The 25,652-nt window shown below is 35.2% G+C and overlaps 1 protein-coding gene across 1 annotated transcript in view; it reads right to left on the bottom strand.

Annotated features, from left to right (window-relative positions):
• LOC136028182 (mannose-1-phosphate guanyltransferase alpha-A-like) overlaps nucleotides 1–21,472 on the bottom strand; it is a gene marked incomplete in the record, with an annotated part of 42,383 nt that extends 20,911 nt beyond the window's left edge. Inside the window, 3 exon segments of the mRNA XM_065705883.1 lie at nucleotides 5,839–6,216; nucleotides 11,138–11,336; nucleotides 20,777–21,472. Of these exon segments, the coding sequence (XP_065561955.1) occupies nucleotides 5,839–6,216; nucleotides 11,138–11,336; nucleotides 20,777–21,248 (1,049 nt within the window).
• Nucleotides 21,473–25,652: the final 4,180 nt, after the last annotated feature.

Raw genomic sequence — 25,652 nt, 5'->3', positions numbered from 1 at the left:
CTGTCATTTCCCATCCACTAAATTTTTATTCACCAAACTAAAATAACTTGATTTCTTTTTTTTGCACAATAGGTAAAGCATATACAGAAAAAGTGAAACCAACATTTTTTTCCTTTTTAACTCGAGAGTCATCAAAAAAAAAATCAGTTCAAAATCACCAAAATCGCAGAAGTTATTCATGATTTTCTATCATAGGAGAAATAGCATTGGACACAAATTAAGACCATTAGCCTTAAGAAACAATAGCTCCGGCAGCAAACGTTTTAAAGAAGACATCTAACAAAACCACTTATTGTACGATACGTTTTATTTGTTAGTCAATTCTAAGTGAGGTACAATATGGCTTTTGTCGTCCAAAATAAGGCCAATTGACTCCTTTACATTTATAATATATAAAAGAAAGGTGAAATATGTCTTTTAAACTAAGCGGCGAAGCATGTTTTCTTCCAATTATGTTTTCTTTCCAATTTTTAATTATTATGATATAGGTAGAAATAGATCTTCTGTGCTGTCTTAATAAATGTTTCTGATATAAATGTTTATATTTATATTGACCCATATTGATCCTTCGACCCAAAAGCACGAGATTTACCGTAGAATAGCTTTTAGAAAATCATAAAGATATATATGGACATATCAAGACATAGGTGAGACTTTTATGGAGGGAATGTGATTTAGGCGGGTCTTTAGAACAAAATTAAACATTTAAGAGAGCCAGATCCTTTGAACAAATTATTTATTACATTATTACAAATGGGAAGTACCACCCCCTCCCCTCCCTGTGTACAGCTTTGTGTAATCGAAATGCTAACATTAAAATACAAACACAGATTTCTTATTGAGAGTACTGGATCCTCACCAAAAGATAAAAACCTCTTGTCTTTTATTTTTTACATCCTTTACAAGTTTACTGCAAACACCTTTTTGGATATAATCATTAATACAGTAAGACAATTGTTATTCTCTGGCTGGTCATTCAAGGTGTTAGCATCTCGCTAAAGTCAACCGTGCAAAACCTGTTTTTTGCATAAGATTATTGTTGATAGCAAGGAATGATCTAAAGTGATTTTAACTAGATCGTAATTATTGATTTATTTAATGATGGCGAGCGTCAGCAAAAAGGATTTTGAGGACTTTAAAGTTAGCATTAATGCCAAGCTGATGAAACTTGATATAATTTTGGCAAACCAAAACGAATTGTCACTAAAGTTTGTGAGTTTGAAAGCTGATATTGAAGTCATTAAATCGGATGGAATAGAACGTGGCAATAGGATTCGTGAACTTGAAAGTCAATTGAATGCTCATAAAGCTTCCTGCGAATTACTTTCGAAAGAACTATTGCTAATTGACTTAAAAAGCAGAAAAAAAACCTCATCATTCATGGTCTACGAAACGAAAAGGGTAACCAAACCCTGGAATCTAACGTGAAATCATGGATCAGTGATACTTTGGGAATTTCTAGCCCTATTACAATTGACAATTTGTATAGACTGGGGTCTAAAACAAGCAATAACATTACCACTAGGCGAGGCTCATCGAAAACTGAGACGTTAAAACCAGTTTTTCTTTCCCTTAGCAACGACAAAGATGTGCAATTAATTATGCGTAATGTGGGGAAGCTTAAAGGGTCCGGAGCTCGCGTTGTGTCTGATCTTCCTCCCAAACTTAACGATATCAGGAACAACCTCCTTGCTAAGGCTAAAGGTCTGCGCGAAGCTGGAAAATGGGAGTCCTCCAGGATCAAACAAAAGGGAGCGGATCTATGGTTAGAAGTATGTCACCTGAACTCTGCTAAGTGGATAAAATACGATGACCAACATGAAGCTTAATAGTTATTATTGAACTCCAGTGAAGATTATAATGATTATTTAAAATGTCTATTATTCCTTTTAAGTGACAACAGTTGAAAGTTCTTCTTTTTTTTGATGGGGTTTTGTCGAGATAAGTGATGATTTTTGCTGTTAGTATGGGTTATATTTTAATTTGTAGGGAAATATGTATGTGTATGTGTATATATGGGTATATATATATGTGTATGTATATGTATATATATATATATATATATATATATATTTGTTTCTTTTTTTTCTTGTCGTCATCATGGTTTGTTTAAAATTTAAACACGATCTAGCCGTAATAATCATGGTCCTTTTTTTTGTCTTTTGTTGTCTTCTTTTTCTTTTTCTTTCATTATTTTCGAGTTCTCACTGGTTCAGTTGTTTTTGCTACTTTAAGACTCAGACGGTATGCATTTTGCGAAAGTTTCTGTTAGTTCGGATCATAATTCTGATTTTGCACATTGGATGATAATTGCATTGGGGATAGACTGAGATACCTTGAGTCTAACCCTTTTGATTTTTCCATATTCCAGAGCCATGATAAATTTTCAGGAAATAAGATAAATGACGGTGGGCTAATTAACTTTCCAAATTGTAAATATAAATTACCTTCCGAAGTTTCTGATCTTCCCAGTACCGGTGTTGTGAGAACAGGATTTTTAAATTGTAGGGGTTTTTTAGTTCACAGGATGATCTTATTGATGTAGTTCATAAATTATCTTGTCATGTCGTTGGATTCTGTGAGACTTTTCTTACAGACCTGACTCCTCAGGTTGTTTTTCCTGGATATCAATTTATTTTTAAAAACCGATTGACTAGGCGCCAAGGTGGTTTAGCAGTAATAGTTAAAGAAGGTATCTGTTTTCGACGCATTGCAAATCTGGAAGGTTCTCATGAGGAAATGCTTTTTGAAGTAATGGTGACTGAAATTAGTCTTGGAAAAAAGGATGTTTTTTTTGCGTAGTATACCGACCGCCTTCTTCTCCAGTCAAATCCTTCCTCTCTAAACTCCATGATTTTTTGCATCAACCCCATTTTCAAAATAAAGATGTAATCCTTTCCGGAGATTTCAATATTGACCTTCTAGAAGCTTCAAATGAATCTTCTGTTGAGTTATTGTCTTCTTGCTTTTCTGCGTGTCTGCTTCCTACTTGCCTGATACCTACAAGAATTTCACCTAGTTCTGCTTCTCTCATTGATAATATTTTTACATCTTTACCTATTCAAGCAAATTTTGCTGTTTTAAGTGATATATCGGATCATTTCCTGCTGGTTTCAGATTTAGCTTTTACTTATAAAATACCACAGGTAAGTAAGGAACGTCAAGGACGGTTAATAAATAAAATAACATTAAAGCACCTGAATGAAAGCCTTGGACTATTGGATTGGCAGGAGGTGATATCCACGGAGGATACAGATATGGCAACTGATAATTTTCTAAGAAATTTCAATTGCTGCCTTGATTCTAGTTGCCCATTTGTTACGATTAAAATTTGCAGAGAAAAATTTTCTATAAGGCCATGGATAACGTCTGGAATTTTGATATCAGTTAAGAAAAAAAATCAGTTATTTAAAAAGCAGTTAAAGAGTCCAACTGATTATAATATTAAAAATTTTAGAATTTTCAAAAATAAATTAACCACAATGATACGTTTGTCGAAACAATTGTATTATAAAAAGTCTTTCGAAGAAGCTCAAAATTCTCCTCGCAAAACGTGGTCTTTAATTAATTATTTTATAAAAAAAGAAAGTAAGTCTAATTTTCCTGAAGTTATTAGTTTAGAAGATGGTTCGACTACTAATAAATCGGAGAAAGTGGCTGATATTTTGAATACTTATTTTGCTAAAATAGGAGAGAAAATTGTTTCATCAGTAATGAACCAGTTTGATTCACGTAGTAATAAACATTTTTCTTCATACCTTCCATCTCCTCAAAGTAATTCAATTTTTCTCGGGCCTATTTCTCATTCTGAAATAACAAAAATAGTGTGTGATCTAAATCCAGGTAATTCAGCGGGAATTGACGGGTCTAGTTCTAAAATTGTTAAAGAAATACTGCCTGCAATAATATTACCATTACAACATATAATTAATCTTTCATTTAAAACTGGAGTTTTCCCATCTGCTTTTAAAGAAGTGCGGATAGTTCCGCTTCACAAAGGTGACTCTCCTGAAAATCCATCAAATTACCGCCCTATTTCTATTTTGTCAGCATTTTCTAAAATACTTGAGAAGGCAATTTATAAGAGGTTTTATGACTTTCTTAAATCGTCTAATTTCTTCACAAATTTCCAGTTTGGTTTCCGCTCTGGACACAACACTGAACATGCTATCGTTGCTCTCATCCAATATATTCATTGTATATATACATATTGTATATATATATATATTCATGAATGCTTAGATAGAGGTGAAATTCCAGCAACAATATATTTAGATTTTAAAAAAGCATTCGATACAATATCCCATTGTATTCTTTTTAGTAAATTGGATAATTGTGGTGTGCGTGGACCGGCGTTGGATCTAGTTAAATCTCATCTTGATAAGAGAAAGCAACGATTAGATGGAGGCAATTTCCCCTCTTCACCTGTACATCAGTCTTCGAAGGTTGGGGTACCTCAGGGCTCTGTCCTAGGTCCTCTCCTTTTTTTAATTTATATAAATGATTTTCACCGCGCTTTTACATCCCCGTGTCTCAACACACATTTTGCTGATGATATGGCAGTTTCAATTTCTGAAAAGAATGACGAGGAGTTGGAGACAAAACTGAATACTGCATTTTCTAATGTTCTTGATTGGTGTTCTTCAAATTTTATTGCTTTGAATGTATCAAAAACAAATTTCATAATTTACGGCAGAAAGTTAAATATCTGCCCTCGTATTACCCGAGTTACTTCTTCAAAGTATCTATTATCAATATCTCGGGTGAAAATGACAAAGTACCTTGGACTTGTGATTGACGAAAGCTTATCTTTTAAAACACACATTCAAAATCTACGATTAAAGATTTCAAGGTATGTTGGTTTAATGCGAAGGTTAAAGCTTTGTTTGCCCTACTCTGCTTTACGAAGTATTTATTTTGCTCTGATTCAGACTAATATTAATTATTGTTCTCTAGTATATTTATCTACATTTAAAAGCCATATTAAACCAATACAGATTTTACAAAATAAAGCCCTAAGAATCCTTAAACTTTTTATTCCATCACCTATTGAACTTCCAAATAAGTCTTCTACTGCATCTTTATATACTTATCTAGATATACTTCCAGTCTCTCAATAATTTGCTTTTGGAGCAATTCTTTTCAAAATCAATTATGACATTAAGAAATTACCGCCATATTACCTCCATCAAAGTTTGTTCTCCCAATCACAAGATTTACATAATTATAACACTCGACAAAAAAAGGATATCTACATTGACAAGTATAATACTGAGAGATCTAAATTCGCTCCGTTTGTGTCAATAGCTCGGTGCTGGGATGCTCACAAGGCTGTTACTGATAAATTTTCCTCTATCCATTTAATAAAAAGGAAACTTAAATTCCATTTAGTTCAGGATTATTTTTAATTAAGTATCTTTTTAGTAAGGCAAAGTTTTTGTATGGTTCGTTGCTCTGGGTGATTATGGGCCTCTCAGCTATCTTCCAGTATTAATTTATATTTAATAATATTACATTCTGATATATATATATATATATATATATATATATATATATATATATATATATATATATATATATATATATATATATATATATATATATATATATATGTGCGATTAATAAATAAATGAACTTGAACTTGGGGTAGTACAATGAAAAGCATCATCACCTCCTGTAAGTAAGAAAATAGTTGGCCTACCAGGAGTGGCTCATCCGCTGAATTTTAATAGGCCGAAAACATCTTTGAGGACACTAGTTTTTTTTCCTTTGGTTTTCCTTTTACATGAATTTAAATGAAAAGCAGTTATATCATCATTATTTTGTAACAAAAATTACCTTACAATTTCCTCCTCCCTTTCCTGGTAAACTTTTGCAATTGTCGAAAAGACACTAGGTGAGAATACATACACACCACAGCTGATCAAAGTTGAAACAAATGTACTTGGCTTATCAACATAATGCAAAACTTTATGAGATTCCTTATCTTCAACAATACAACCATAGTTCAAACTTTGCTGTTTAGTGGCCTCAGTTCCCAATATGGTTAATACATTTGATTTTCTTTGGTGTATATCCAACATTTCTTTTAGAGGGAAATCAGCACAAACATCTCCATGCAAGAAAAAGAAGGCGTCAGGACTTCCAGCACGAATCTGATCTCGGAAGTGGTACATTCCACCGCCTGTGCCGAGTGGTATGTACTCCTGTAGATACCTGCAAATATTGAAAATCAACCAAGAGAAAACAGATTATGATCATCGAGATCTGAATTAGACCAACACTTTACCTCAAGTTCCAACTGTTTTTGGTAAGTAAAGAGCAAACAATGCAAAAAGTCCCCAAAACTCTAAAAACTGAAGACTTTCGACAATTTATGCACTAAAGGGATCTACCTTTTATGCTGATTTTATATTTATCGCCAAGGCTGTACTATACCGAACAAACTTGGCGGCAACCGTTTTGCTGCCAAGCCCAAATCTTCAGTTAAAATTCACTGAATTGAGTTTAAAGAAATGCCTATCTCTGACAGTCGATCAATTGTCAGTAGGTAGTCTGTAAGTCTTCTCGAATTCTCAAATTTTTCAACATTTTATTATATCGGGCAGTTCATAGAGGTCCCCAACGAGGTTTGTCCTCAATCATTTCCTTGCCATTTTTTAAACAAGCACACTATTCGCGCAGTTTAGTTTCACCCATAGCGTCCTCTTTGTAAGGTGTTTTTTTCTCATTAAAACAGTTCCTAACTACATTTTAACCGAGTGAGAAACCAAATTTCAGAGCTGCGCATCGTTTGCTTAGACTTACTATCAGAAAAAAATTAAACAAGAACACAACATCCAATGCACATTACAGAAGATCTGCACATCACAATATTATTCCTGTTTCTTTTGGTACCATCTAGAATGTGTTTATTCTGTCATATATGGCAGAATAAAAAAAGGTGGAGAAATAATTGAAATAAAAAATAATTCTTGAGAAATCACAGAGAAACCAAAATAAGCACCAGATACAGATACAAAAAAAAATCCGATAAAATAATGAATTGCATAGGTTACCAGACATTTGAAATTATTTAATCTTAAACAAAGGCTAATTCAATCTAGAAATGAGGTGGCTGTTCATATTTCAGGGTGGTAAATAAGAAAGAAACCAAGAAACAGAAAAAAAAAGTATAGACAAAGTAATCACTTGGCAAAGCAAAATATGTAGCAAATATGGTAGAGGCTGGAAATAAACAAAATCGAGAAATCTGTAAACTTTGACGATAATTTATCAAGTAATTTTCTATTATATTGCCGCGATTACGAAAAGTCTGTTGGTAATTTAGCAAGATATAATGCGCTCTAATTACGCCAAAAGAAGCATTCAGATTTGTATGAATTGAACGGCTCAAGACTTAATTAAGAATGTAGGACATAGCTATTTTATTTTGCCTTTGTGTCAAAAGCCGACAAGCCCAGGAATTACACGATGTTATCGATATCGGTTAACATAACTCAAGCACAGGGATAAATCAAACAGTTCGTGGTAAAGAACTGTAGTAAGGAGCGACCCGGCTCAATAGTAACCAAAACTCTAAAAAATGGAATTTCGGTATCAATAGCTACATCAAAAGAATCGCATTTTAGTGCTGATTTTGAATATACAAGTTTCTTCAAGTTTAGTCTTACCCATCAAAAGTTACGATCCTGAGAAAATTTGCGTTATTTTAGAAAATAGGAGGAAACACCCCCTAAAAGTCACAGAATCTTAACGAAAATCACACCATCATATTCAGCGTATCAGAGAACCCTACTGTAGAAGTTTCAAGCTCCTATCTATAAAAATGTGGAATTTTATATTTTTTGCCAGAAGGCAGATCACGGATGCGTGTTTATTTGTTTGTTTGTTTTTTTGTTTTGTTTTTGCCAGCGGTGATCGTATCGACCCAGTTGTCCTAGAATGTTGCAAGAGGGCTCATTCTAACGGAAATGAAAAGTTCTAGTGCCCTTTTTAAGTGACCAAAAAATTGGAGGGCACCTAGGCCCCCTCCCACGCTAATTATTTTCCCAAAGTCAACGGATCAAAATTCTCAGATAGCCATTTTATTCAGCGTAGTCGAAAAACCTTATAACTATGTCTTTGGGGACGACTTACTCCCCCACAGTCCCCGTGGGAGGGGTTACAAGTTCAAAACTTTGACCAGTGCTTACATATAGTAATGGTTATTGGGAAGTGTACAGGTGTTTTCAGGAGGATTTTTTTGGTTGGATGCAGGGGTTGAGAAGAGGGGGATATGCTGGGGGAGCTTTCCATCGAGGAATTTGTCATGGGGGAAGAAAATTTCCATGAAGGGAGCGCAGGATTTACTAGCATTACTTAAAAAAAAAACAATGAAAAAAATAAATATGAAAAAGTTTTTTTTCAGCTGGAAGTAAGCAGCAGCATTAAAACTTAAAACGAACAGAAATTATTACCCATATGAGGGGCTCACATCCTCCTAATACCTCGCTCTTTACGCTAAAGTATTTTTAGTAATTTCAACTATTTATTCTGCGGCTTTTGTGATTCAGGGGTCATTCTTAATGAATTGGGACAAAATTTAAGCTTTAGTGTAAAGAGCGAGGTACTGACGAGGGGGCGAAACCCCTCATATCTATCTATCTTCTATATATATATATATATATATATATATATATATATATATATATATATATATATATATATATATATATATATATATATATATATATATATAAATAAGTTGTGTGTTTGTGTGTCTGTCGACTGACGTCATTATAAGGATTGAGCTGTATGTCGCCATAAAGTTGTTTGTCGACTGACGTAATGTTTGTCAACTGATGAAATTACAGACCGGGACACCGGGACACAAATGACGACCGGGACACAGGGAATATAAATGACGACCGGGACACTCAAAGAGAAATTACAGACTGGGACACCGGGAATATAAATGACGACCGCGACACAGGGACACAACTACAACGGGGACGCCGGGGGCACAGGGGGATATATAAATGACGACGGGGACATAGGGAATGTTCGATTAGCATTCACCATCAACAAAGCTCAAGGGCAATCATTAGAATAATGAGGTATAGATCTGAATATGGATTGTTTTTCCCATGGGCAATTATATGTTGCATGTTCAAGAGTCAGGAAACCTGACAATCTATTTATATGCACAGACAATGGGACAGCGAAGAATGTTGTATATTCGCAAGTTTTACGTAGTTAAAAACATATATATATATATATATATATATATATATATATATATATATATATATATATATATATATATATATATATATATATATTCACAGGTGGGACAGAGGGACACAACTACAATGGCGCGTAACGACTTACACGCGCGGGGGGGCTTGGGGGGCGCGAAGCGCCCCCGCCAACTAGGTGTTGGGGTGGCGGAAAGCGCCACTTCAACACCTAGTTTGTAATAAAAACATGAGAATAAAAAAGTTCTTTACGTAAGCTAATTTATAAGTTACGCATATCTTTTACTTATAAAAAGATTCGTAAAAAATTAAAAGTTCTAGTTGCCTTTTTAATTAACCGAAAATCGGAGGGCAACTAGGCTTCCTCCCCCGCTCTTTTTTCTCAAAATCATTCGATCAAAATTATGAGAAAGCCATTTAGCAAAAAAAAAATAAAAAAATACAAATTTCGTTTTAATTATTCCTCTGCGGAGAGCCAAAATATAAACATGCATTGATTCAAAAACGTTCATAAATTAAATAAAAACAAGTTTTTTTAAATGAAAGTAAGGAGCGACATTAAAACTTAAAACGAACAGAAATTACTCCGTATATGAAAGGGGCTTTTCTTCTCAACGCCCCGCTCTTTACGCTAAAGTTTTTAACTGTTTTAAAATGTAGAGTTAAGAGAAAGAGTCAAACTTTAGCGTAAAGAGCGGGGCGTTGAGAAGGAAAAGCCCCTTTCATATACGGAGTAATTTCTGTTCGTTTTAAGTTTTAATGTCGCTCCTTACTTTCATTTAAAAAAAACTTGTTTTTTTTTTATTTAATATTCTCCAAGACTTGATCCTTGTGCAATCTTTAACATAGAATTTGAATCCCATTTTAAATATGCTGATACAAGTCAAATTAAAAACAATGGATTTGAATAAACAAGCAAGTTTATCCTAAGACAATCCAAGGATTGAAATGACAGGAAAATACCTTTTCTCAGAAAGCAGTGTTCTAGAAACAGCATGTCCAAGCAATGTTCTTTGGAAGGAGTTATGGGATGTATTGAAATACTTTTGGTGCAGATTTGGTTTTTGAAAATACAGGACTTGAACACAGAGTAAATTAAACTGTAGGATGTTTGTTTAGCCCCATAATTTCTCACCCTTTGCAGCACTGGCACAGAAAGCTTCTTTAGAAGTTGATGAAAGAAACATTAAGGAAGTTAAGCCAAGTTCAGCGAATAAAAGATGACAAGTGACCAAATATCGTATTTTTAGGCAATCGAGCTGGGACCAAATGAAAAGCAGGATATCCTTAAACAGAGCAAGAAGAGGTCATAAGAAACGATTTGAAGCAAGTGAGTAATAATAAAAAGTGGCACTCTAAACTGAGAGGCAGAGGAGGTTTGTATAAAGCTGTATTGGCCTCAGCCGGCCTAGTAGGGCTTTGATGAGTTGTTAGAAAAAGTTGTATTGAAACTTAATTATCCTGTTACCAGGAAATTCCACTTCTAGAGTAAGTATACAAAATTTATACTTACCACTTATTTTATACAATACAAGCCTAGACAATATAGTAAAATCAATTAAACTTACAAAAGAAATAGATTATAAAAAAATGCCAAAAAAACAAACAAACAAAGAGAATTTTCGAAGTAAATATTGCTAATTGATAACTATACATGTCTTACAGGGACAAATTTTTGATAGGTTTTTTAGGCTGTATTCTACATGCATGGATATTTAAAATTCGAATAAAACGATATTCCAATATTTTTTTGGGGAGGGGACAGGGATAAACACCACTAGAAGGTGGGTAAAACAAACCCTACTTTCATCATGTTACCAGAAAATTTCACTTCTGACACTAGTTTTGAGTTTTTCAGCACTTTGAGATCTTAAACAATAATAAAAAAAGATGCATACCTAATATTCACACTGTATTCCTGCACCATTTTTTGGACAAATTGCTGCATTTCTGAGAGCGGATGGAATCCAATTAGCAGAATTTCTTTCATTCCTGGTACTTTGAGGCATGCTTCAATATGATGTTGAATTATTGGAAGGCCAGCAATTGGAAATAATGGTTTGGGTACATCTAATGACAAGGGCCTGAACCTTGTTCCTGAAACAGATATTTAGAATTATACTTACATGCCCAAAACCAGTTCCTGTATCTGAAACATTTTTCAAGAATTTGGTAGAGTTTATTTGTTATCATCATTCATTATAACCAAAGTCAAAATGTAATAGAAAATACTTATACAATAGAATAAACTTAGTAAATAGTAGTGTCTCCTATGTTTCTTTTGTTTGAAAAATATACAACTGGTGGTCACTCTTTACTGAAGACTGTATTAATTGCAAGGAGTTTAGGGTGATTACCCTGCCTGAGTGAAACGACTGGCAATATGTCTATCGAGTTACACTACACACAGATGGGTCTTCTATGTATGGCTATATACTGCATGGCGGGGACCTTCAATTCAATGCATCGATTAAGGTAAAAAAAAAAAAAAAAAAAAAAAAAAAAAAAAAAAAAAAAAAAAAAAAAAAAAAACATAGTAGAAGTCACGAGAATTACTTGATTAGAATTTTAAAATTGTAAACGTGCAATCCTTAAGTTTTCTTTTTGCCACTAATTAAAGTCAATAATTGAAATCATAAAAATAGCAAATTTATCTTTAGAATTTAGAACAATTTTTGCAATCTGAGAGACATCTTGGGGGAGAGAGGGAGCTTCAGATCCCTAGCCTTCTTATTCTAACAGCTTCTATTAGTCTTTGAGCATTCATGAGCAACAATGAGCTGAATTCCCACAAATGGATGATTTCCCACTTCCTTGATTCCTTTCTTCAGAGCAATGGATTTTGTTATGGATTCATTTAGGTGAATTATTCTGTTGGTTTGTTTTATAATTTTGCCCTCATTGTGGCTTCCAGTTATAAAACCATGTATATTACAATATTCCAGACAACCTTTGGACTGTTAGCTTAACTTTAAGCTTTTTGGCTTTCAGTTTGATTTGATTTTTTTTTTTTTTTTTTTTTTTGGTCAGAAGTAAACATTTTTCTGTTAATGAAGGTAAACAGAAAACATTTCTATCATTAAATGACCAGATAAATTTTAAGAGAGATGGATCAAACAATATTTATTTGAACAGGAATTTATATAGGGGTTAGATTTCTTGTTCTTTCAACCAACTTCTTAAATTCAACAAGGATATTATGCTTTAATAGCTAATTAAATTGTTTATTTAATCCAAAACACTTATAAAGGAAATTACTCTCGAAGCTTCTTAAAAAAAAAAAAAAAAAAAAAAAAAAAAAAAAAAAAAAAAAAAAAAACCCTGCATTTGTTCCTAATTTGGAAAATTCAATCCACATAAATAAAAAAAATTATAATTCACAGCTCAATAATGGAAATGTCTTCAAATTCACCAGTAGCATTCTGCTATGCTTGTGCTTAATTCCCTTCTGTGCTTATGCCATGTTTCGCTTACGTAATGCTTGTGCTGTGCTTATATGTTGTTTTATTTTATAGGTAGTCTGGGTCAATAAACCTTATTAATCCAGAATATTGCATAATGTCAGAAGTGGGATCCGAAAATCACCATCGAGGTCCAGCAACCAACCATAAACGGGGATGGTAGCTCCCTTGCTGAAGAATGGAGTCGCTTTGAACAGCATGTCCATTTGATGTTCATTAGACCCTTGCAGAGAAAACTGAGTAGTCCATGTGTGCGTATCTTTTGATCTGGACTGGGGGAAAAGGCAGAGAAATATTCAATACCTTTGAGCTTAAGAATGGCAAAGCTCACAAAATAGAACCTCTCCTAGAACAGTTCAGGAAATACTCCAGTCCAAAAAAATACCGTCTTTCCAAGGTTCCTCTTCCAAAAACAGGACCAGTTGGAAGGTAGAACTGTCAAAAAGTACAATACAGACTTAAAGACATTAGTTAAACCATGTCTGTATAAGGAACAGGACGAGGGAGAAAATGCTGTTGCAAGATGCAGAACCCTCAAGATGACCCAGACTCAGTTAAAATCATTTACTGGAAGCAACTTCATACCACTTAAGCAGGAAATAAATGCAGTTATACACAGCTCACCTCAAAATAACTTTCGAAATCATAGATAATTGGCAATTAAGGTTCCAAAAAGTAAAGAACGCTACTTTTGTGGTGGGGCATACTTGCCCAAACAGGTTTGCCCAGCAAAAGGTAAAATTTGCTCACAGTGTAGGAAGCCAAATCATTTTGCCAAAGTCTGTCAAAGTAAGACTATGAGTGCAATAGATGAAGCAAACGAGAAAACAGGAACAACTCCAGAAGAAGATGAGACAGTATTCCTGTACGCCATCAATCAGGACAATGGGAAAGACAAAGCCATCATAACTCCCCTTATAAACAATCAGCTTCCAGTTGGCTTCAAACTGGATACATTTCAACTCTGCTGAAATGCATAAATTCTATATTGTTGACTCATTATCTGCTCCCATCATAGACTACCAATCTAGCATCTGTTATGACTAAATTAAGCTGATCCTCAATGTGAACCCAACATCCCACCATCATACAACAGGTTATCCAGCCACAATAATTAGTGATGCATCATCCTATTGTTCAACCAATGCTGATGCTTCAACAGCCAACAATACTTCATACTGATATAGGTCCAAATGACCAGCAATTATACATCATTCTATCTGAAGGTCAATCACAAATCATTCAACCTATGATGCCTGTGCAGCAGCCACACCATGTATTTCAGTATTTAGAAAACTTTCCAACATCTTTCTTACATACATTTAATCTTCAGACTCAAATGGCAACTCCAATACCAATATGTCCTTCAACCTGATGGTATGCTCCTTCAAATACAGCATCAGCAATCTGTTATCCAAGCAAAGACTCAACCTTAGTTAGAATTACTGTTTCAAAATCTTAAAGGACCACAGACTCAATCTGTTGCTTCTGGAGAGAGTGAATTAATCCAACCAGGGTGCAATGTCAGTACATCAAGAATGCCTCAAGTTTATTCTAGTGAAACTGAAAAACACGTTTCGCCCCATATTTCAGTATTTAGGAACATTTCCAACATCTGTATTACCAACATTGAATCTTCAGACTCAAATGGCAACTCCCCTACCAGCTAATGAAATTCATCCAAAGATTCCAGCATATGTCATTCAATCTTATGGTATGCTCCTTCAAATACAGTGTCAGCAATCTGCTATCCAAGCAAAGACTGTACCTTAGTCAGACTTACGCTTTCAAAATCCAAAAAGACCACCAACTCAATATGTTTCTTCTGGAGAGAGTGAATTAATCCAACCAGGCTACAATGTTGGCACATCAAGAATGCCTCAAGTTTATTCTAGTGAAACAGAAAAACATGTGTGCCCCATTTTTGCCACCTCACAAAATATTAGCACTAGTGATGTAAATAACAGCACTATTAGTTATTGTTTTAAAAAAAGGAAAAATTAAATTGATGGTCATTTCAACTGTCCACTATAAACAAACCTGACTTTGCAGCAACTACATATCAGGATTTTGTTTCACAGGCAAATGCATCTAACATTCATGCTAGTGAACCATAGTATAATTACTGGTGTGGGTAATTTATTCAAGTCTGCCATCAACTAGTCAAGTACAAAATGTATGTAATCCAAGCACTGATCTATTACAGAGGGCTCTTGTAGAGCCTCGAGCTTTTTCTGATGCTTTTGATGATTTTTTCTGTAATGATTCTATCTCTTGTGGTGATTTTAGTTAAAAAAAAAAGTGAAATTCAAGAAGCATTGACAAATAACTTAAACGATACTCAAATTGTTCCTCAAATAGGGAATGAATTTAACAGTATAGAAGATAGGGCTAAATTTATACAAAATTGTAATAATTTCAAGCAGCTGCTTTCATGTGATAATATTGTTTCTTCATCTTGTCCTGATAGCACTATTGTACCAGATCCCATACCTACTGCACCACATCCCCTAGAAAACACTACTAGTGATGTTAGATCCCCTGTGCCATTGAACCACATCTTTATCATCTGGATCTAGTGATTTAGCAGATAAAGTAGTAGATAAACATGTTTCATCAAATTCCTCTAAAATTAATACTTATAAAGAGTCTGTGCAACCATCTTCTTTATTTACAAGTAAGCATGGTTCCTTACCTTTCATGACATTGCTACCAGCTGCATCCCACATGAAGGTAACACCCACTGGAGGTTCCTGGATGCCAGTTAGGCATATAGTGGTGAGACCTAGCACCAGCTCCAGTACCACCACTATTGGTTTACATCAACCAATCTAAACTAGGTCTGAAAGACCCACCTAAAAGGCTCAACCCGTAAATAGAGACAATATGAGAGGAAGAAGAAGTGAACTAATTAGTGAATGTGTAAGAAGCAAGCCCAGTGCCTTTTTACACATACCTTTCTGAAGGTAGTCATTACAGTGTGTAAGCTTGCTCACAGTGAGTGAGTCAGAGTGAGTGTTGAGCATTGTTGTAAGAGGAAATGCAGGCAGCTTAAATGACAAAAGAAGGAAGATGTAGCATTCCACTATTCTTGTGATTAATTCCCTACTTGGCTTATACCATACTTTGCCTACATAATGCTTGAGCTGTGCTTATATATTGTTTTATTTTATAGGTAGCCTGGGTCATTACACCTTATAAGTCCAAAATATTGCATCACCCATTTGTCCAGCATGAGAAATTAGTATTTATTAAGGGGGAGGTCCAAGTCTATGGAGGGGTTTGGGGGAAGGTGGGAGCAATCCCTGGTTGGGACTGGAAATTATATTTGAATATTTGCAAGCTCATCTACAATGTCTCTACACATGAAAGTATTATTTTTTTTTACAGTTATGCATAGTGCATGAGCTGTTGGCTTCAATTTTGATAAATTATTAATAAGGAGAAACTTTCTTCTTTCATTTATTGTTGGTAATCTATTTCCTTTATGCAGAAACTTAGTGATTGTGGGTTTCATGTGGGTGCTTAATTTGCTATGGGACAGGGGGACAAGTACCCCCTCCAAACCTCAGTCCCCCCTTTGCCCCCAGCTAAAATTTAGTTCCTGCAAAATTCTTGTCAAAACCATGATAAGATTGCATAATTCAAGTGTCCAGAGAAAGAGCTCATTATTCTTTAGTATAGCTTTGCCTTTATGGTAATATATGGCTTGAGGTGGATAATGTCACTTTGTGAGGTTTCATCTTTTTGTAGTTGGGCCTTTGCACAAGCATCATATACAATAAGCCCATAATCAATTTGGGGTTTTATATGACATTCTAGAGTAATGTTCTCTCAATACAGCCCCACAATGTAAATAATAGTCAATATGCTATTTTAATTTTCCTAAGACATTTAATTTGCAAATTATCTGATTAACTCAGTGATGGGATATCTAAGAAAGAGACATACCTTTCAAACCAGATTTCCATCCCATTTATAACATTCATTTGTATTTGAAATGGACTTTACCCCTAGCTCCAATCCAATATGCAAATATATAGGATACCCTAAGCACTGAGTTTTCTGCAAGTCACTTACCAGTCATTTTTCTTCAAATTGATTGGACAGTATTTCAAAATTCATTGCATATATAAAATTAAGGATATGTATTGGACATTGAAAGGGAGGGGGGAGCAAGGGATAAATTTTATTTCTGATGGAAAAAATTCATATTTGATTTCACAATGAAATTTCAATTCTAAAGGTATTTCTATTTCTTAGCTACCTCATTAATGAGACAGTCAAATGAGTGGTACTTATCAGTTTCTATACAAACACTCAAGAACTATGGTAGGTACAACTTGAAAACAAACCAGTTTCATCTATCTATAATAAGAGACAATGGTAAAATTCTAGTTAAGCTGCTTTTTGCTATCCTAGAAAGAGGTTAGGTTAGGAAAATGAAACTTACATTAAAGAAAGTTGACAACAGCAACTTGGTGGTGTGAAATTTGACAACATAATTATAGGACAACTTTGTGAGATGAAACTGATTAGTGGCCAACCTTAATTAATAGGAATTTGAAGTTATTGATATTTCATTTTCTATCTTCATGGGGATTAGTCTTTGTCTTCTTCTTTTTCTATTTCAGCAAATGCAGGCTTTTTAGTCAAGACTATTCAGCTCTTTTCCTTTTGACTCATTCTGTGAGATGAACACATCTCCTGAACAGGTTTTTTCTTACTTACCTTTCATATGCTCAGATTTCTTTGCAGTAAATCTTTTGATGCTAGGAGTTGAATTATAGCCTAAGAGGATATAAATTGAGTTCTGTGGTTTATGTGCAGGTATGGTCAGCTCAACTCTTGGCTGATAGTGAAATTTTGTGGTGTTTGAAACATTCTAACAGTTTACATTGCAGACCCAAAGTATTGGTGGAATGATGAGTGTAGGGTTGCAGTTCTGGCAAAAAGAAAGGCTCGTAAAATGTTTCAAAAGCACCCATCTCAGTCAACAGCAATCTCTTATAAGCAGTCATGTGCTAAGGTGAAACTAATTTGTAGGAGAGCTAAACAAAGTACATGGCTGAATTTCAGCTCAAGTATCAGTTTTAGAACCCCAATTTCAAAGGTCCATAATTTCATTAGCCAACTAAATAGTGGAAAGCAGCCTAATGATGACCGTAGATATGATATCATTCAGGATGGATATCCAATTGTCTCAGATAAAAAGAAGGCAGATCTGTTTACTGATGTTTTTAAAAATGATTGCTCAGATTTTCATCCCAGCCGACCTCCTTTTTGTAATCTCCCTCTTACCTGTTCTTATAAGGGTACTCTGATGAAACCTTTTTCCCAGGATGAATTTTGCGTAGCACTTAATTCTCTTAACATCAAGTCTTCCCCAGGTTATGATGGTATTTATATGAAGTGGATTCTTGAGTCCCCAAAGGTGGTTCATACAGCCCTCTTAAGTTTTTATAATCTTATTTGGTCAAGTCAAAAGTTCCCAGATGCCTGGAAGATTGCTCAGGTATTCCCACCTTTAAAACCTTCTTATTCATCTAATGATCTCAAGTCTTACCGTCCTATATCGGTATTACCTTCCTTTAGTAAAGTTCTGGAAAGGCTTGTCTTATCAAGAATTGAGTGGTTTGCTGAAGTGAACAATCTCTTTCCTAGTGAACAAACAGGTTTCAGAAAAGGACATAGCTCTTTAGACAACATTACCCGGCTAGAAATTGATGTTTGTAACTCTCTCAAAATAAGACATGTCACAATGGCTGTTCTGTTTGACTGGTCAAATGCCTATGGAAATGTAGTCCACAATAAATTATTGGAAATCCTAATAAATCTTGACTTCCCATATCCCTTTATAAGTTTTATAGAGTCTTTTCTAACTGATAGATATTTTTACCTTCAAGTAAATCAGTCTAGAAGTGAGCAATGCCCCATTACGAGAGGACTTCCTCAAGGTGCAATATTGAGTCCTCTTCTATTCAACTTGTATGTTTCTGAATTTCAAGTATCTCATGCATCATTTGGCCTTTATGCAGATGATTTGATCATTTGGAAGTCAGGAAGGGATATTAGCCTTCTTCAAAGCCTTATTCAACAGGATATAAGTTTAGTCCAGAGATTCTCTTTAGCATTTGGCTTCCCAATCTCAATCAGTAAAACTAAAGCCATTATATTTACTAATGGTACTCTAGATCCTCCTAATCCACTGACAATTTTCTCAAGGGAGATCCCATATTGCAATTCAGTGAAGTTACTTGGTTTATTAATGGATTCTAAAATGCAGTGGCATGAACATAATAATTCTTTGAAATCTCTAATTATTCAGAGACTTTGTATTCTAAAAAGACTTGCTGGAAGTAAGTGGGGATGTCACCCAAAAATTATTTTGGATTTTTACAAATTATGTATTTGTTCAAATATAGAATATGGGAATTCAAATTTTTTCAGCTCGTCCCCCATCCTCATTCAAAATCCTTGAATCTTTACAAAATTCTGCTATTCGAATAGCTTTGGGTGTGCATAAGCATACTCCTCTGTCAAAGTTAAGAACACTGTCGGGATTGGTGTCCCTAAGTGAAAGAGCATCTAGTCTAAGGATAAAGTATTTCTCGCAAATCCAGGCTTATGGAGCCAAGCATGCTGTATATGCACACACCTTTGCTGAGAAGTCAGCCTGTCCTAATGCCCATTCATCATGGAATGAGTTTCAACTGGAGGTCCCAAATTGGAATCAACATTTGCTTTATGCATATCCCTTTACTGAGTCCCCCCCCCATGGGAAATGAGTCCTCCAAGCTGTCAAGTAGAACTTATCTCTATTAGTAAAGATTTGATTCCTAATTACGAGATCCAGACTATTTTGGCTGAACACATCTCAAGGGCTTACCCCAACTATAGAAAAATATATACAGATGGATCTGCCCAAAGGGAAAGAGCTGGAGCAGGAGCATGTATCCCATCCCTGAATTTGAATATTTATTCTCCTCTCCCATTGGGATCTTCTATCTTGTCTGCTGAATTATGTGCCATCCGCCTGGCCTTGGATGCACTTATAAATTATAACATGGAATCTGAAAATATACTCTGTCTCTCCGACTCTAAATCAGCATTACTACTGATCCAAAATATTAATAGAATTGCTAATGACAAAGATTTATATAATATTAGAAGACAGCTTCTTAATCTTAAGATCAAGGAAAATGAAGTTTATTTTCAACATGTTCCTAGTCATAAAGGTATAAAATATAATGATATGGCTGATTCTCTAGCAGCAAAGGCTTCCATGTTATCTCCTAGTCATTCCTCTGACCTCAATTCATGAGATATTATCAGGCAAAGATCCAAAGTTAATCACAGCAAATTAATGTTATCTCCATTTCATACAAGATTAAATACAGTGCTATATTACTGGCTGAAATCAGGTGCCCTACTTCTAAATAGCTTGTTATTTAATTGCAAGCTACATCATTCCCCTTTATGCCAAATCTGCTTTTCAGCAGAGGAAACAATCCAGCATCTTTTATTTGATTGTCAGGCTCAGAGTGAGGAGACTGTTGCTCTTAAGTGTTTCTGCTCCTTGGCTAAAATTCCAAATACTTATACAGCTATCCTGGATTCTAACCTGCCATGGGAAATTGATCGTAAGATATTTAAGACAGCAATTGATACCTTAAAGAAGAGAAATATTGTTTAATAAAGATTAAAGCTTGAAGAAGTCAATTTTTGAGTTGAGTTCTTTATTTAACATTAAAATCCATAAACAAAAAAATTACTTCAAGACAATCTCCCCCGTAAGGCTCCATGGCCGGGAAAGAACAGGGGAGAAAAAAATACCAACAACAAAAAAATATAAACAAAAACCAAAAATTGAGTTGCCCACCTTAATAATCTCCAAAAAATGACAAGCTAGGCAGGGGGTAGCACATGATTTCACCAGCTCAATTAAATATCCAACTCAATCCAGAGACATCAACTCCAAGGGAAACCGGAATAAAAAATAAAGACAAAAAAAAACAACAAACAAACAAAATTATTTACTAGCTAGAAAATCTCTAACATAATTTTTGAACATACCAAACGAGTGGCAGCTTCGTACAAACTCTGGGAGCGTGTTCCAGATCCTGTTGCAAGCTGTCAGAGGGTTGAAGTCAGACCTCACTGACGGTGTGTGAAGAAGCAGTAAATTGTTGGAAGTGCGGAGATGATAAGTCAATTGATCAGAAACAAAAGATATATTATTACATAGGACAGCAGGAAGATGGCCGTGCAACTGTAAAAAAACGAAAGAAGAACAAGAAAGAAAATAGAGAGATTTCAAATCAAGCAAGGGTTTAAGTGAAAAACGGTTAGTTTCCTGAATAAGAGTCCTTGCTTTATCATAAAGTTTTGAAAGTGGCTTCAGAGACGAGGGAAAAGTTGACATCCAAATAACAGAACAATATGAAACATAAGACTGAACTAGGCTGCAGAACAAGAGTCTAAGAATCGACCCTGGAAATATATATTTGAGCTTTCTAAGGATTCCAAGACTCCTGGAGACTTTCATTTTAATCAGGTCAATATGATACTTGAACGAAAGATTTTCGTCAAGCAAGATGCCTAGGAATCGAACGTAACGATCCTTAGGTCTACTTAGAGAACCTCTTGATACATTTATTTCATTTAAATCAGGGCAAGCCTTTGAGACTCTGGAGAAAATGAGAAAACATGACTTTTCGACATTTAAGGCAAGATAATTTACATCAAACCACTGGATAACTCTTTCAAAAAGGGCTATATTCCTTGAACGAAGATCAGACTCAGTTCTACCAGTTGTGCCAAGAGTACTGTCATCAGCAAAAGCAATAAGTGTATCCGGTAAGGACAAACTCTTGTCACAGCTAGTAACGAATACTGGTTTACAAAGACGACAGCAAATGGTAGGTTTTAAATTTTTAACCGCATTAATAAGGTCATTGAAGTAGATTAAAAAGAGTATCGGCCCAATGACAGATCCTTGTGGAACACCAAACTCTATTCCAGAAGGATTAGAAAAGTCCGGATGAACCGAGATGACTCGACCAGATAAATATGATAGAAACCATGAATAAGCATTCCCTCTTATTCCAATATGGGACATTTTCAGAAGAAGAATCTTGTGTGTTAATGAGTCAAACGCTTTTCGAACATCAAGAAAAAGAGCAGCAGGTATCAAACCAGAGTCAAGAGCTGAATTTAAATAATTCAAGAGAGTTGCACATGCATGCTCAGTTGAATGTTTGGCCCTAAAACCAAACTGAAAATCATGAAAAAAGAGTTTAGAATTAAGAAAATCAAGAAGTCAACAAAGCATAGCCTTTTCAAAAATTTTACTAAACACTGATAAAAGAGATATGGGACGATAATTTGCAGGATCATTCCTTGATCCACCTTTAAAAAGGATGATAACACGAGCACGCTTTAGAGCACTTGGGAAGACACCATTTTCAAAAGAAAGATTGACAAGTCTCGTGAGGGCACACAAAATGACAGGAAGAATGAACTTGACAACCTTAGTCGGAATACGGTCTGGGCCAGAGGATGAAGAACCCCTCAAACAATTGACAATTTTGGCTATTTCAGCTTCAGAGACAGGTTCCAATGCCATTGATTTAGGACAAGGTGGTCCTAGATAAGACCTAAAATCAGGTAGAGAAGAAGAAGGACTTACAGAAGAGGCTGTAGTTTTGCTGATATTAGCAAAATAGGAATTAAACGCATCTTGAGCTTTTAGCTCACCCTCTACATTTTTCCCATCAATCACAACACTTGAAGGGACAGAAGGAGGCAGAAAAGATGGCCTGATAACAGAATTGATTACTTGCCATGTCTTCCTAATGTCTTTACTGCACGCAGAGAATTTTCTATGATAAAATAACGATTTAGCCCTTCGGCAAAGCGAATTGTAAACTCTTCTATAAGCTTTGAAAAGTTGAAGCCGAGAATCACGCGAAAATGGCTTAGAGCACCCGTAAGCCTTCCAAAGATAATTTTTCTTCCTCCAACTTTTAAGAAGTCCAGGGGTCATCCAAGGATTCAAAGGGGTTGTTCTTTTCGATGCTGGATTCGACTGGGGTGCATTACATGTATCAAAGATAACTTCTTTCAAAGAATCATAAAACGAATTAAACAAAGAATCTATGTCAGATCCATTTTTAGAAATACTCCACGAACGACCTGCCAACCGTGACCTAAGAATATGCAAGCCCTGATCATTAAATTTTAAAGAGGAAAAACCAGCTTCTTGGCTCCTCCTTGGCAACGAATCAGAAAAATCATGCATGGAAAAAACAGGAAAATGGTCTGAGATATCACTCATCAATATAGAATTTTGCACCAACGTCAAAGATGAAAAAATATTATCAAGCAAAGAAGCGGTAGTGTTAGTTATGCGAGTTGGAATGCATGCAGAAGGTAGTATTCCACAAGCGAGCATTGTCGAAAGAAAATCCAAGGACGAGGATGACCTCTGGTCACACAAATTAAGGTTGAAGTCGCCCATAATTACAAGTTCACATGAATGAAGTTGGATTATTTCCAAGACCTCATCAAGAATCTGAAGGAAAGAGGGAACAGACCCACTAGGAGACCGGTATATATTACCAACAATCAAAGCTTTAGCTTGGGTTTTAATCTCAATAAATATGGATTCAAAAATTCCTTCTTCATTTCATGACAGGTCATGTCTAACAGAGTACAGAAGACATTCCGAAACATAAACAGCAAGGCCACCTTTAGCCATCCTACTTTGATTCAAATATTCCATCTTGTACCCAGGGAGATGCAATAGAGATTCGTTTTTTGAATCAAGGAAAGTCTCACAAAGACCAATGAAGTCAGGGTGGCAACTACACACTATTTTTTTCAACTCAGCAAACGAAGAGCAAAGACCCTGAACATTAAGCTGAAGTACAGAGAATCTACCATCTCGTTTGGATACTCGATCTAAATCAGATACGTATTTACTACTAACTGAAAAATGAGGATTTGATGGTGATTTGTTAGACTGACCTACTGAATTATTTATCAAACTAAGAACATCAATTGGGTTATTTTGAAGATGAGATAGTCGCTCACCCAAGGAGGAGATGTCACCCAAACTAGAGTCAGACAAATAAAAAAAAAAAATACAAACTATGATCCATCATGCGCCACCCACCACCCAGCTTGGCATCTTCATAACAATGACATGTGGACAGCAACTAGGCAAACAGAACAATGAACTCATTTTTTGTGAAAAAATAAACTGAAACAGAAAAAATAAAGGCCAAAAACAGAAAAATTGAATAAGAAAAAAACTTGTATACAAAATGAAAAACAACAAAAACATAACTAAATCTCCCAATCCAGGAGAAAAATTTATATATCATAACTTACAAAAAAAAAACAAAACAACAACAACTAACAAACATCAAACAAATCACTAAAAAAAATGAACAAATCACACATATTACTTATCACCTCCGACTATCACAGCGGGGGAGGGAACCACAGAGGTCGCATTACTAGATAGTTTAAAGGGATCAAAACATGAGTCCTCTATTTGCAACCAAGTCTTACTCTTTGAAGACTTTTTTGCTTCAATCCATACACTAATCCCTTTTGTTATTACTCGGGTTTCAGCAACTCTAGTTGAAGTGTCAGATGATGTATGCAGATTATAGCCAAAAGAGAGCAGTTCTTTTCTACAACGTGCCAATTCACGCGGGAGATCGGAAGTGATACTTTTTCGAGATCCCTTCAGCCTATAACAATTTTTCATAATAGCATCTTTATCTGCTAAATTAGCCAAAGTCATGAAAACTGGCCCGGCTTTTAGTGCTAGACGTTGCCCTAGTATTAGAGCCTGGTGGTTTATTTCCATTCAAACGATAGCACTTGACAAAGGGCATTGAATTTGCATTACTGACTCCTAATTCAGAGAGAAACTCACGAGTAGCATTTTCTGAGTTACCACCTTGAACAGCTGGTATACCATGAAGTAGAATATTCTGTCTTTTTGAAACAAGTTCAACTTGAAGACAAGACTTTTTTAGATTTACTACTTCGGTTTTGAGAACCATATTTTCTTCTTTGAGTTCCAAATTCTCATTTTGCAAAGCCTCAATCCCTTTTTCCAGGCTAAGAATCTTCATCATAAGCTCAGTGTGTTTCTGATCAAAGTACGACTTCATGAGAGACATCATAAAATTATTCAATAATCTCCCCTAGATTAGCTAATAACCAAATCAAAAATCCATTAAACAGAGACTTACTGGCAAGTGTTCAAACAATTCAAACAGAACAAATATCCTAAATAAGCAATAGCATCCACCAACGCGCACTAGCTCTGAATGGAATGAATGCCGAGTATGCTGAGTTGTGCAGAAGAGAGCGGGAATGAGTAGGAAGAGCTGTATTGGTACCGGCTGGCCTAGTGCCTTAAACTGCTGGGGACAGGTAGCTCAGGTACTCGTACTTCCCACAATCAATAACAGTGAATTATTGTTCATAATCGTATATATTCATTGTTTGCAGATTGGAGGAGAATAGTGCTTCCAGTAGCTAGTTTTTCTAGAGAAGATGTCAAAGAGGTGAAAGGACTTGTTGTAAGTCCATATACCTCCCTACAATTTTTGGAACTAGAACTGCAGGGTAAACTGTGCAGACATCAGCATAATACATTCAAATAGGCAATGGTCAATTGTTTCATTTTTAACATTACAAGACCGGCAAAGGGGGAAGAGGGAACTTTGCCACTTGAATTAGGGAACTGATATGAAAATTCCTGAGAATTTAGCCCATTTGAGCTAGACCAAATTCTTTTTTTCCTAAATTTTAGAAATATATTTACAGATCTTTAAACCTGTTAATTTAGGATTAAGCAAAATTATGAAAAATAACACAGTCTTTTGTACTTCATTTAAGCAGAAGATCGATTTTGCAAGGTTTC

Source organism: Artemia franciscana, chromosome 6, assembly GCF_032884065.1.
Source record: "Artemia franciscana chromosome 6, ASM3288406v1, whole genome shotgun sequence".
NCBI lineage: Eukaryota > Metazoa > Arthropoda > Branchiopoda > Anostraca > Artemiidae > Artemia > Artemia franciscana.
Note: the sequence above shows the minus strand (reverse complement) of the source record. Positions and strands in the feature narration are given on the sequence as shown.